Source organism: Protopterus annectens, chromosome 9.part0 (assembly GCF_019279795.1).
Source record: "Protopterus annectens isolate FY-2018-M chromosome 9.part0, PAN1.0, whole genome shotgun sequence".
NCBI lineage: Eukaryota > Metazoa > Chordata > Ceratodontiformes > Protopteridae > Protopterus > Protopterus annectens.
In genome coordinates, this window is record NC_056743.1 from 833,325,783 (window position 1) to 833,341,103 (window position 15,321).

At 35.5% G+C, this 15,321-nt stretch overlaps 1 protein-coding gene across 1 annotated transcript in view; it reads right to left on the bottom strand.

The window, feature by feature from the left end:
• The window catches only part of LOC122811578 (H-2 class II histocompatibility antigen, A-U alpha chain-like), a 60,793-nt gene that overhangs the window by 8,693 nt on the left and 36,779 nt on the right, over positions 1-15,321 (bottom strand). The window contains exon 3 of the mRNA XM_044083507.1: positions 1,313-1,594. Coding sequence (XP_043939442.1) covers positions 1,313-1,594 — 282 coding nt within the window. The remainder of the gene's footprint in view (positions 1-1,312; positions 1,595-15,321) is intronic.

The window sequence follows — 15,321 nt, forward strand, 5'->3', positions numbered from 1 at the left end:
ATATATATATATATATATATATATATACATATATATATCTGGTTTGCAATCAAAAGGGTGATTGGACTTCATTCGAATTCTGTATGTCCGATCGCCCAATTCAACAATTTGAAATAAAAAAAATGTTGAAATGCACAACAGTGAATGCTAGTGTGCATTCGCTGTTGTGCATTTCAACTTTTTGAATGTAGATCACACTATAGTGGGGATCGTAAATGCACCCTTTCCCTCACTGTAGTGTGATCTCGGAGTTTGTATATATAAGTAGCAGGTGGTGTGGGGAATGCAGAGGGGCTTGTCCCCCTGCAAAAGCATTTTGTTATTATTGTAGTATTTTCGGTAAAGTCGACATTTCTGAGATGTCGACTTTACCAAAATGCTGCATTCTACATTTAGTTTAGTTGTTTTAGTGATTTCCGATATTTTAATTCGGAAATCTGAACACTTGGACAATTTTGGTGTGACGCAATGATAGTAAACCTATATATCTACATGGCAACACATTTGTTAGCAGTGTGGATATTCTGGTAGTCCTGCACAATGAACTGATAAGATGCTAATCATAATCTTAGTCATAGCAGCTTTTTGGTTCTGAACTAGAACTATCAGTAGGACATATTTTGTTAGGTTATATGGTGAGATCTGGGTGCTTTTTTAAAAATATGAGTTAAAAGGAGGCCTCATCTACCTGATTTGAAGGTGTATCAGTAGGATATTGAAGATACCATGGCACTTATCTAAAGGACAATCGGAATTTTCCCAGCTTCCTTACCAAATTAATTCTAATCAGAATAAATCCCACATCAAGTCTCTCCTAGAAATAGACCATAGGTCTGGTAACACTATTCTGATCAACAAAACATTACAGAAATAAAAAAGAGAACACTGGAGACATTCTACATTTGGGACAAAATACAATTATCTAGAATCCCATTGATTAATTAGAACTGTACATTGGGGGAATACTGCATAATATCTATTGGATGTTGTTGGTCTGGGGTCTGTTTGTCACAGTACATTTGTTTGCCAGTGGTGTGATTTGTCCCTCCATATCTGCAAAACATATGACAAGAAGGAATGAAAGACCTAGGTGAGCTATTTCTCATAAGGAAAATAGTTGTAGTAATTGATTGGAAGAATATCATAATAAAAAAATGTTAATGTTTTTTTTCTAAATCATATGGATTGTATACATCTTGTACTGATAAAGAATCCATTGCCACATAAAATATATGTCTAAAGAGTCTCACATTCCAAAATATATATGATATGCTGCTGTCTTTAACTACATAACTTACTTGACAATACTCACCCATTGTCACATTTCTAGTTTGCTTCAGAATTACATGTTCAACCGAGCATGAAAACACGTCTCCATCCATTGGTATAACTTCTGCAGACTTTAGCAGCTGAAATTTCCAGTTGTCATCAAACAATGCCCCAGATGATTTTATTTCACTAGGAAGCAGAACATTGTTTTTCAGAATGGTAATTTGAATGGATAGTGGGAAAAATCTGACAGCAAAACAGCTCAGGTTGTTCTTTTCACCAAACTTAATTGGTTTTTCAAAGTAAATGTAGACATCGGGTAGTTCTAGCATAGAAGAAACAAATGGTAAACAGAAAATACAGATTTAGACATTAATAAACCTCAGTTCTATAAAGTTCAATAGCCAGTAAAGCAATCAGTAAATAATAATACTTCATTCTGCATTGCTTCTCACAGTTTTAAACCAGTAGAGAATAAAAATTCATTTTTCTTTTTGCTTTTGCTTTTAAATCTTTATTACACATCCAGTAAAGTCATTTAACAGAACAGCTGCCAAACCAAAAATCTCTACAACTCTTATATTGAATAAAGTTTAGACCATACATGAAGAAAGATACATCACTGTTCATTTAACTGCATAAACAGAATCCTCTTGCAGTCCATTACAAACATGACTACTATAGCAATTTACTATTTTGCTGATATCTGATGGCAGCAGCTTATAATATGGAAAGATGATGGCTAACTAAACAGTTAACAAATGCAAGAGTCATCTACCCATTGTTACAGTAAGGTCTAGTCCCTCTGTTAAGAGTCTTAGTATCTAGATACTAGTTAAGGGCAGAAGTGGAGATCTAGTGGCCTAAGCTACTATAGCATGAACTGTAGCTCAGATTTGGGAAACCTTCTGGCAGTGCCTTATTAAGTCCATGTAGTCCAGAATGGGCATGCCACATTATCAAGGCCTAATGTTCCCCCACACTATATTTCCCCTACATTGGAGTCAAGTGCAAAAAGTGAATATTTTTTAAATGACTAAAGGAAACTGAGTGGAGTTGTGACCATCGATATGCCTTGGCAGAAATATTCTGCCACTCTGTAGTTGTAATCTAAGTACTTAATGGGAGACGTACTGATGTCTGTCCCCTTCAAAACTGATACACTACAAATATCTATGGCCATATAGAGAAGGGAAAAAAGTCATGCCTTAACTGTCCTTTTCTGAGAATGCAGACCCAGGAAATTTGGAAGCCTGCCTTCCGCTGCAATAGCCCTTTAGCTGAGGATCATCAAGTGCAAGTACTGCTACCATGAATCAGTGAATGCAGCATTTGGTCAGAACATTAGCCAGTATCTAGTTTCATCTGCCATTAATAATATTGTCATACCATTCTACAGGTATTGCAGATGCTATATCACATTTCCACTACAGTAAAACACTAATACACACATGAAATTTGCTTTGATGGAAATACTCATATATAAACAACATTTTGTCAGTTAGAAACTTAGATCAGTGAACCTTATGTTACTTGTATATCAACAAAAGATTTTTTTTCCTCCAGAGTCACAGCCATCACTGCTGTTCAACACCTACCTCCATTAACCTTTTAATCCCATCTGTAAATGGGAGCCTGGAGTTTTCGACAGGTGGTCCATTGGTGTGGGTTTGTTTTTGTGCCACGCATGGGGGTGAGACCAAGGAACATGATCATAAACTGACAGATAATAATGCAAGGAATGCACATTGCATCATTCCAGTTCAAACGCCCATGCATTCCACTTAAGGCATTATAGAGGGCTATCATGTACTGTACTATACATCGTGTCCATCACCAGTAAATCAGAACAGATTTCCTCAATCCTTCTACAAAAGAGACAAGCATCAGACATTGTTTCTTTTCCTTGCTTGTCCGTCTTTCCTCACCTAGACTTCTAAGTGAACAAGATATGAGCAATGGGTTGGTTTCAGCCAGCTTCAACTTCAGATGAAAAATTTAGTTTGATTTCTTTTGGTGTGTTTTTAACAATGTGAAGTTTCCTATCTTTTAACTCGAACAAACAGATTAGTAAGGACTTTTGATTGTTTTTTCAGTCTGCACCTCGTGTGTGTGTGTGTGTGTGTGTGTGTGTGTGTGTGTGTGTGTGTGTGTGTGTGTGTGTGTGTGTGTGTGTAGGGGGATTCACTACCCATACCACATACCTATATAGTGCATACCTCTCAACTGTCCAGATTTTCAGAAAAGGTCCAGATTTATGTCTCATGCTTAGGTCTGTTAGTCATAAAATATGTGGTTTTCTGGCAAATCTGGGTGGACTAAAGTCAGTAAATAATGACACAAATTTTAGCTTAAGAATTCATATCCTTCTGAAAATGCATGCTAACACAAATCTAATTATTCTATCAACTTTCTAAGTCTATAAGAGCAATATTTAAAATCTGTCCTTATTTTTGGCCTTTGTTCCTCCATTATTTTAGGCTTTGTCCAGATTTCTTTTGCTAAGAAGTTGAGAGGTGTGATGTAGTGTCACCCTTGAGGTCATCACAAATTGGAGAAAGCATGATTATTCTTAGAATATGAAAAGAATAATTGCTTTTTCTCTGATGCCTGTCAAGTCTCAGAGGAAGATTAACAGTACTATTTCAAGCATAAGCACATTTGTACAATGAGATAATGGGTAATGAGCAATGACATCACAGGCACAAAACTCCTTGGCCTATATCTCCTGAGCAAACAGGAAGTAAGCAAATAAGCTCAAGTTAGTCAAGGTAAATTCACTCTGTGTGTGTGTGTGTGTGTGTGTGTGTGTGTGTGTGTGTGTGTGTGTGTGTGTGTGTGTGTGTGTGTGCATGTGTGTGAGTGTGTGTAAGGTTTTCTCTTCTATAATATCAAACAGTAATAACCTAAACATAAACAGAGTGAAAAAAGATCAAACACACAGAACCCAGAAACCACAATTAATCAAACCACGTTACAACACAAAAACAAATGATAATGATGGTGATATAAAGTAGATTTTCATTATTGGTAAATGTTCACATTTATTTACACAGTACATGTGGGTAGCTTTTTAAATACCATAAAAGTAACGTGCCTTTTTGTTTACTTGACTCGGATGGTCAGAAGGCAGAAGGTCAACTCCTTCTGTACAATCAGCCGAAATTATTAATACTCAATGCCTGTAACTTCACCAAGGATGGTCCCAAGCCCAACTGCAAAAGGTGAAGGGTGGTCATCTTGCCTCGGTGAGTAGAACTGGGTAACAAGGGAAACCAGGCAAGAAACCACACGGAAATGTGAACAAACTCATTTGCTCATGCTACCGCATCCAGAGCAGCCAATGCACCAGCACTGGGGACCCAGGATGCTGCTGAGAACTGGGCTACTGGCTGAATGAAATCATTACACTGAAACTGGAGACCCATATCACCACATGGGATGTTTGAACTGGTCACCATGTTGGCCAAAAGGAAATCATTGCCAAGGAACTCATGAAATGCAAAATCTTGATTGCTGCAGTGTCATAGTTATGACTCACTGGATCTGGAACATTAACCATCCAACCATTTACAGCCGATGAAATGATGATGCTGTACTACACTGGTGGTGAGAAGAGAGAGGATGGCTTTGGGTTTATGGTAGATAGCTGGGTTGCAAGGAGCATTATCACTTTCCAACCAATATTAGACCGCCTGGCAGTGCTCACCGTTGATGGCAATATCAAGACACACATTCTGCCCAACTACATACCAGCTGAGACAAGTCTGGACCCACCAAGGATAACTTCTATAACCAGCATCACTACATGCTGGATTCAATCCCATGGTCTGAGATGATCATCTTGGCGGGAGACATCAATGCCCAGATTGGCATGGACAGGTCTGATTGGGAAGGAGCAATGGGTAGATTTGGCCATGGAAACTTGTATGATAACAGCCTGCACCTTTTGTCCTTTGCTGCATCAATCTCATTGTGGGAAATAGCCATTTCCCGCATCCCCGCCAACACCAGCTCACATAGCAAAACCCATAAGGTGAGGAATCAGCTATATTAGACTACATCTTGATCAACTCTTACTTCCAATCATTGCTCAAAGATATCCATGCTCTGTGATGACCTGACTGTGGCTCCAATCATTACCTCACTCATAGAATAGTGCAGCTTCACTTACAGCGTACAAAGTGCAAGTTACCTCTTCCAGCCATGCTGGCCTGGAAGCAACTGATGGCCCCCACCCACAAACAGGAATTCCAGATCACACTGTCAAACTGGTTCACAGCATTGGCCCAAATGGAGGACATGGATGTGGCAGAAAAGCAGATAGCAAATTCCATCATGGAATGAGCCAAATTGCTATGCCCACCCATCTGCTGCCAAACACAGCCATGGATATCTGATGAGTGACTGGATCTCATAGCACAACTGAAGCGGCAAAGCTGGTCAACTACGAACATTACCAGCAGCTCAGTCAAAGTTTGCCAGAGGCTGAAAGCAGAAAGAGAAGTATATTGCAGCCAGGTGGCAGCCAGCCATCAGAAGGTGGCATCCAGACACAAGTACCGCACCCTCAAATGACTGAGTGGGAAGAACAAATCCACCAGCAACAATATCAAAAAAGCAGACAGGACAACCACGTGCTCACCTTGTGAATGCATGAAATGTGGGAGGGAATTCTTTCAAGATCCTTGCAACCATGACCCACTTCATGGGCCAATAGTCAGTCAAAAAACCTATTGATCTCCCTAAGGCCCCATGACTGATGCAAAGCCAACAGTCAGAGAGGTGAAATCAGCTATCTGAACACTAAGAAACAACATGGCACCAAGAGTAGATCAGGTCACTGAAGACGCAAACATTGCTGGAGGCAATATCCTGCTGCACTGTCTCCATGCACTGATTGAGCTGCTATGGGTTACTGAAGAGATACCATCCACATGGAAGAAGGCCATCATCATACCCATCCACAAAAAGGGGACAACAGGGAATGCAAGAACTACCATGGCATCAGCTTGCTGTCCTTCATCGGCAAAGTTTTTATGAAGATCATACAATCCAGGCTGCAGAAACACCATAAGCAAACCAGCAGCCAAGAACAGGCCGGATAAAGACCAAACAGAGGATGCTGCGATCAAATCTTCTCTATCCATCAGCAAATGGAAGAAAGAATCCAGTGTGGACAACATACAGTTGTCATCTTTATCTGACTGCATCCATTGGCCTTCCCTGTGGAAGACATTGGAGAACAAGCACGTGCCAAAGAAAATCATCAGACTCCTTCAAACATTGTATAATGGTTCATCCAGCCAGGTGCACATTTGTAGTGGAGAAGGTGGGTACTCACCCTACTATAATTTTCAGGAAGGGTAGGAATTTGAAGAACATAGTGGAAACCAACATTAGGAAGTCCCACAGCATTGAGGGTACTTACAAATGTGAATCTTGTAATTACTGCAGGTATGTTGCTACAGGAGCTAGTTTTATAGTTAACCACTATGTTTATAAAGCTAGAGGTAGATACAACTGTAACTCTAAATCAGTGGTTTACTTAGCTTCCTGTCAGTCATGCCCAGCATTTTATGTTGGGAAAACTGACAGGAAGCTTAAAGACAGGATTTACAAACATATTTATCACATTAAGAAGAACAGCAACACTAATGCATTGGCAAGACACTGTAATGAGTACCCGACCTACCATTTTTTGTTTAAAATTATTGATCAGGTAGTTACAGATGGAAAAAGTGGACCTTGTCAGTTGTTGTTAGAAAAGTGTGAATTGTTATGCCAGCTTAGGTTAAATTCTTACACTTTTCCTGGTATTAATGCAATCACTTCTTTGTCTTGCATTTTGAAGCTGAAAAGTTTGCTTCAGTAGATTTTTCCTTTTTCTTATTAATTTTTATTTCTTATTATTGCACATGTGATTAGTTAATCATTTATTAATTTTATTTTTATTTACTAACAAATTAACTGATTTTTACATAAAGTAGGTAAGACTTGGTAGTATTATAATACATTATTTATTGATAATGTTTCTTTACATGTTAATGCAGTATAATCTATGATGTATGGGACAGTCTTTCCATGTGGGTGGTGGAACATCAATGTATTTTTTTATATATATTTTTTTATTTTTTATATATTTGTTTATGTTTTTTATATATTTTTTATATTTTTACACACTCATAACTTTCTAGCATCTTTTACAATGTATTTGTGATGTACCTTTAAATTTTTCCAGTGAATGCTGGTGTATTAAGCATAAAAGCCGATTGGTTTGGAATTTGCGCCTTTTTGGTTTTAAAAAGGTTGAACACATTGTTTTTATATGTTTGTCTGATGAAGTCTACCTATATGGGTAGATGAAAAGTGCTTCAATATATTAAAAGTCTGTTTGGTGTTTTAGAGAGTACTCGGTGGCTGTTTTTGTGTTTTTCAAGAATTTGTTGCTTCCTGTGGTTTCTTTAAGTTTGTTTGAGTTATGGCTACTGACAATGCCTTGGGCACCTCGACTGACTTACCTAGCCAACATTCTCTAATTCCGAATGCAGGATCGAATGGCTTAGGTAATTTAACTCAACTTATTCAAGCTATGATTGAGAGGTTGGATGTTTTATCCACCCACATGGATTCTATGTCTTAAACTAATGCTGTTGTGAAACCAAAGGTTTTTTCAGTTCCTAATGGCACTAGAGGGCATCCGAACATTGCAAGTTTACAGAACAATACTGCAGGTACATTTGGTTTTGTTTCTGAAAGGAATGTAACAACTTACTTTATGGGTCCTAATGGGAACTCTAGTAGCTGTTCAATTCCTAATGGGACAATGATTGAGACCTCCTCTGGCTAATAGGGCTCCCTAATGTGTCTGAGTGGCTGAATGTACAGCCGATTTTTGGTGACAACTGTGCTGACCATTGTAGGGAATGTTCGGCTGGAGGAGGTGAGTCTTTAATGGCTAAATTAAGAGATTTTGATCATAAATCTTTGAAGGCAAAAAAAGTTACAGTTGGAAATATGTTATTTTGACGAGTGTAAAAAGCAGGGAGTTGTTCCCAAGGGTTTACGGTCCTGGCAATATCCCTGTGGTTTAGAGGCAGGGACTGTTTTTTATGATGATTTATTAGCACTTTTCAACAAACATGGTTTGGAATTGATGGATGTCATGTTTAAACACTACAGTATTACAATTGAGACTTTAACTAAAGACATTACAGAGTTGAATAATGAAATTAGATCGCATACAGATTTTCTAAGATACCAATATGAGTATAAAAGTTTTTTCGTCCATCGAACAGCAACTATCTAAGAACACAGAAGTTAAACTAAAGAAGTTAAGGAGGGACATTAATGATTACAAAAGTGAAGTTGCTTACCCACCTCCACCTTTTTCACAAGGAAAAAACCTTTTTGGTCGTGTGGTTGCACAAAGTACTGAGCAGAATAGGAGTAATACGACCAGTGGTTCCAAACCATCTGTGGTGGTTGATCCTGGTGTTAGTGAACTTGATTTGTTCGAGGAAGATTGGTGTGAGGATGTTGAAAGGGACCCCGTCACAAATAAAAATGTGAACAATGGTAGTAACAGTAACAACAATGTGAACAATATAAATTCTTTTTCCAACAGAGGTCAAAACCACCAGCGGAGATACAATACGAGGGGCAAGACAGAGAGTTACAAATACAACAGGTAAAAGAGAAACCAGTGATCCTACTGAATAAATGTGGAGACTTTAAGGTTTATAACTTTTTGAGTTTTGCAATAGACCAAGACTTATGTGAACTTTTTGGTAAGGGTTTGACCTTTGTTCCTGCTGACCACTTAAACTTGCCTGATGTTTTAATTGACTTAAAACTTTTCACTCGAAAATTGAACTTGGCTTTGATGTTTAGTGGCAAAAACCACTTTGAGATTCCTTTGAGAGTGGCAAGTACCTACAATCCACCGTTAAATTCAGCACTGTCCTTATTCGAATATATGTGTGAATTTGATTTGAGAAATTTGAATAAGGTGAGAAAGAAGCTTGGCCCTATTAATATGACAATCAGTTAGGCTGAAGCACTGAACCTAGTTAGATCTTTACCAGTTCATTTGTTAAAACCTGATAAGGGTGGAGGACTGATGATTATGGACAATGACCAGTATGAAATTAGAATGTTAAAAGTCTTGGATAGTGAAATTTATATGAGATCTAGTGTCAACGAGATGAATATTGTATATAACAAAATTTATTCTTTTTCTAGGAATTTGTTGATTGAAGGCATGGTTAGTATGGACATCTATAATTATTTGATGGTCCTGAACCCGAAAATGCCTAACTTGTTTGGGTTACCTAAACTTCACAAAAACCTTCAGGATCTCCCTATGAGAGCCTTAGTTAATGCAAAGTCTTCCATCACATATGCTTGGTCTAAGTATGTAGATTCTATTTTAAAGAAGTATGTGGTTAAAGAAGACCAGATTTGCAAGGATTCTTGGGCTTTTTTAAAAGCAGTGGATAGGTTTGAGTTCCAAGACAATGTAATGTTTTTAACTATAGATATCATTGACCTATATTTTTCTATTCCACATGATGTAGGTTTAGAGTATGAACAGAAAGGCTGTTATTTTATGGGGCAGACAGTAAAGAAATTTGATTAATTCAGGATATGCTGGATGTTATTTTGAACAGTAATTTTGTCAAGTTCAATAGTGAAATTTACAAACAGGTGGTTGGTGTAGCGATGGGTTCCCCGTGTGGGGCGAGCTACGTTAACTTAGTGTTGTCCCATTGGGAGTGTGAGAATATTTTAAAAAAAAGAAGTGTACAAGATGAAGTTATACAACAGGTATTTGAATTATATCTTTATTATGTTTGAAGGTAATAAACATGAAGCAAACGTGTTTGTAGAGTATTTGAATAACAGTACTCCCTTCCTGAGATTTACTTAGACCTTTCATGAAGACACTATTAACTTCCTTGATGTAGATTTAAAAAATACTTAATTAGAAAGAGGTATTTGGCTAAGATTTACAGGAAACCTACTTACTCAAACATTCTTTTACATTTTATCAGTTGTCACCCTTTCCATCAGAAAAGGTCTGAATTAAAAGGTCAATTAGTAAGAGCAGCTCGGATGGCAACTGAGATTCACACTTTTGAAGATGAATGTAGTTTGTTAAGAAATATGTTTTTGAGTAGGGGTTATCCTGAAAGTTTAGCATTTGAATTGATAGAGGAAGTACGGCACAAAAGACTTTATGGGACTTACAGCCCAATTTTATCTAGAAGACCTCAGAGTACCAGTGGAGGGGATGTTAACAGTATTGAATTCACCACTACTCTCCACTTGCCTTTGGACAGTGTAGATGAGTCTGATAAACCATTTTTTAAAAAGAGTTTTATTACACCTTTTTGTACAGAAGCAGGTGAGATTAGTAATATTTTGAGAAGGAACTGGAATTTACTGTTACATGAAAGAGACTTAGTGGAGAAGGTGGGTACTCACCCTACTATAATTTTCAAGAAGGGTAGGAATTTGAAGAACATAGTGGAAACCAACATTAGGAAGTCCCACAGGACTGAGGGTACTTAAAAATGTGAATCTTGTAATTACTGTAGGTATGTTGCTACAGGTGCTAGTTTTATGGTTAACCACTATGTTTATAAGGCTAGAGGTAGATACAACTATAACTCTACATCAGTGGTTTACTTAGCTTCCTGTCAGTCATGCCCAGCATTTTATGTTGGGAAAACTGACAGGAAGCTTAAAGAAAGGATTTACAAACATATTTATCACATTAAGAAGAACAGCAACACTAATGCATTGGCAAGACACTGTAATGAGTACCCGACCCACCATTTTTTGTTTAAAATTATTGATCAGGTAGTTACAGATGGAAAAGGTGGACCTTGTCAGTTGTTGTTAGAAAAGTGTGAATCGTTATGGCAGCTTAGGTTAAATTCTTAAACTTTGCCTGGTATTAATGAGATCACTTCTTTGCCTTGTGTTTTGAAGCTGAAAAGTTTGTTTCGGTAGATTTTTCCTTTTTCTTATTAATTTTTATCTCTTATTACTGCACATGTGATTAGTTAATCATTTATTTATTTTATTTTATTTACTAACAAATTAACTGATTTTACATAAAGTAGGTAAGACTTGGTAGTATTATAATACATTATTTATTGTTTCTTTACATGTTGATGCAGTGTAATTTATGATGTATGGGACAGTCTTTCCATGTGGGTGGTGGAACATCAATGTATTTTTTTATATATATTTTTATTTTTTTATATTTTTTATATATTTTTTTATATTTTTATACACTCATAACTTTCTAGCATCTTTTACAATGTATTTGTGATGTACCTTTAAATATTTCCAATGAATGCTGGTGTATTAAGCATAAGAGCCAATTGGTTTGGAATTGGTGCCTTTTTGGTTTTAAAAAGGTTGAACACATTGTTTTTATATGTTTGTCTGATGAAATCTACCTATATGGGTAGACGAAAAGTGCTTCACTATATTAAAAGTCCATTTGGTGTTTTAGAGACTACTCGGTGGCTGTTTTTGTGTTTATAAAGGAAAACTACCTTAATAACAGAAAGGGTGTCATCAAATAGTTGAGACATAGTGCATCATGCAAAATATGTAAAAGTTAACCCCAGCAGTTGATTTGTGGGGCACAGTGGTCCCTTTAGGGGGTTGCCATTTTTAGCTGGTGGATGTTGTGCCACAGAAGCAGGAGGTTGTGATTCTAATGGGACTGACTGGTTACAGGACCTCGCATTAATAGTAGGTAATAAAAAAAGTTGCTTCCTTTTGTTATCTACAGGAAAATTGTGAACTGATAGCAAAGGGTCACAGGAGGTACTTAATCATTAGATATGCTATGATAGATATGACTGTTTTTTCAATGGAAAATGTTCTTGGAGAATATGAAAATAGAAAGACTGTAACCCATGGAATCTTTACATGATAAAAGCATTTAACAGGAAAACAAAAAGGAAAATTCATATAGAACTCTGAACAGAAGTAGAAAGAGAGACTTTGAAAGGGCATTTGAAAGCTTTATGTAAAGAAGTACTGGAAATTGCAAAGTTTATAACAAAAGGGTTTTATGGACTGGTGGGTGGGACTGTAATATTGTGTTAAAATTGAAAGAGAAAAACATATACATTTATTTATTTTATTTATTTTATTTATTTTACATTTGTTAACCGGGCTAGTCCAACTGGATACATGTCCATTTTCAGTGGAGGCCCGAGGAGAAAAGCTCCACTATCTAATGCAAAGTAATAAACATACATTCAAGGTTCATAGGCAGTTTAAAATACAATTAAAACAGGCATTAGAAAATACCTAGGGAATTTAACACACATCAAAAACAGGCATTTAGGCAAGTTTTACAGTAAGAGAATGCATAAAATAATTTTTTTATATATATATATATATATACATATACCAAGCATGATAAATGTGGAGGGGGAAAGGGTTGTTATAAAATACTGGGGACACACAAAGCATGTTTTTTTTTGTGGAAAAGAAGAGCATTCGATAAGTAACTGTGACAAAAGAAAATGGTATATTTGTGGGGAAATGGGACATGATGCAAAAAATGTGAATTGAAATGTCATAAATATAACAAAATTGGATATTTATGGATGGATTTCAAAAGTGAAATTAAGAGTGAGGAAAAAGAAAAAGAAGGAGAAGAAATTTTAGAAGTAGTAAAAAGGACATAGAAAAAGGTTCTGAAATAAGTGAAGAAGAAAACGTAAAAGGGGGAAAATAATTCTGCTGGTAAAATGGTAAAGACAGAAAAATACAATTTAAAGGGATAAGTACAAAAGAAAAAAGAAAGGAAATGGATGAAAAATAATATTATAACTAATGATTGGGTCTTGGTATAATGGTCAAAGTGTTTAACTTACAGACACAAAGTACAGTGCTTGATTCTCATCTTGGGGAAAAAACTGGCTAGGCTGAGAATGGCCTGTTAAGAAAGTTAGCCTAATAATTAGCTATGGACTTTTGAAACTATAAATTTAAAGGAAAGGGAAAATGAAAATTTTAGAATGTTTTCTATAAACATGAATAGTATTAAGAAAAAGGGGGTTGGCTTTATTGACCTGAATGTATCCACAAAGACTTTTAAAGAAAAAGTAAAAAGTCAAGGAAATTTGGAAACCATATTGTTGAAGCACTTGATGTCCTTAAAGGGCAATTTGCATATACCCCATGGGCCTCTATTACAGGAGGTTTAAGGTTTCACATGGTGAAAACTCTAGCTTGACTAGGTCTTTCTTGTAGTTTTTACTAATTGGTTTGTCTGTGTGACCTCTTTACTATTTGGTTTAGTATTAAGACTATAGCAAGAACAATATGAATTTTGGAGTGGTGTAATACATGTGACATAGATGTAATTATATTAGAAGGCACAAGATTTTTAACAAAGGAAGAAAAAGTACAAAGAGAAACTATGACAAAGAAAGATAATCTAAACTTTTGGAAATGAGAGATGTTCTGAATAGCTGTATTCTGCCAAAATTCAGTAAAGTTATTAGACGTAACTTTAGCAAACATATGAAGATTAACCACTGTAGATTTAAAAAGGAAAGAACAAGTATATAGAATTATAACATTATATGTCTATACTAACTGTAAAGAAAACAACAGCCTATTTCATCAGATTATAGACTATGTAGTGATAAATATGAATATCATAATAACAGGAGACTTCAATTGTGATTTAAGAAACAACAGTAAAAAGGAAGGAAAACAAGGAATATATAAAATAGGCAATGGAGTAAAAAGCATAAATGAGAAAGCATGGAATGAAGAAGGAAAGAAATTAGTAATACAGTTATGGGTCATCTTAGTATGAGAAAATTTTATAAACACTCGTCTGAATAGTGGATGGTATTTAAGGAAAAATATAAAACATTTTCATAGTGTCAATATGATGTGAGAAAAGTAGAGAAAGAAAAAACATAAAAGAACATATAATGATGCATTGGAAGATTTAGAACATAATGATAGAAAGTACTTTGACAAAGAAAAAGAGTTATATAAAAGAAATCAAGAAAAATACAAGAATTTTTATATAAGCATAGATGTTTTTATGTGATAAAAGAGAAGAAATATTGGGTTACTTAAGGTGATTAATAAGGAAGATGATAGAGTAAAGAGAGAAATAAAAATGTAAAAGAAGAAACAGAAATAACTCAATGAAATATGAATAATGTTGTATAATATGTGCAAGAGCTGTCTAAAGAAAAAAAGAAGGTTGTGAAAACATGGAAAGTAAAAAGTTAATAGAAAAAAGAGAATAAAGAATTGGAAAAGGAGATTTTTTTAAATGATTTAGATAAACTATTAGATAAACTATTAAGACAAGTAAACATAGATTTGGCTGCAGGACCAAATGGAACAGGGTATACAATGTATAAAAAATTAAGGGACTATTAAAAAATATGTTTTAAAGATTTTGAATGAATGGTTAAATGAAAGTTTTACATATAAATAATTATGTAGTGGAATACTTCAATTCAATTTTGAAAGAAGGAATGTAGAAGACAATTAAAAACTGGAGACTGTATTGAATAATGAAAATATTATGGAAGATAGCACACACACACACACACACACACATATATATATATATATATATATATATATATATATATATATATATATGGGAAAAGGTTGTCAAAAATTATTAGAGAATTTGTGGATGACATTATGAACAGCAAAGAAGAAGCAAAAATCATGATAGGAGACTTCAATAAGGCATTGCCACAATTGTACATGAAACATTATGGATAATAATGAAAGAATATAATATAAGTGAGAAAGCTAGGAAATTATGTATGTCAATGTATAGTAATAATTAAGTAAAAATACTTGTATATGGCTTAAGCCATGACATATATATGAAGAGTGGTGCAAGACAGGTGTGTTCAATGAATTGCATACTATTTGCATTAGTAATGATTGGGATTAGAATGTGAAATAAATTACATAATGAAGGAGGCAGGGTATATAATACCGGAAGGGTTAAGAATTCCA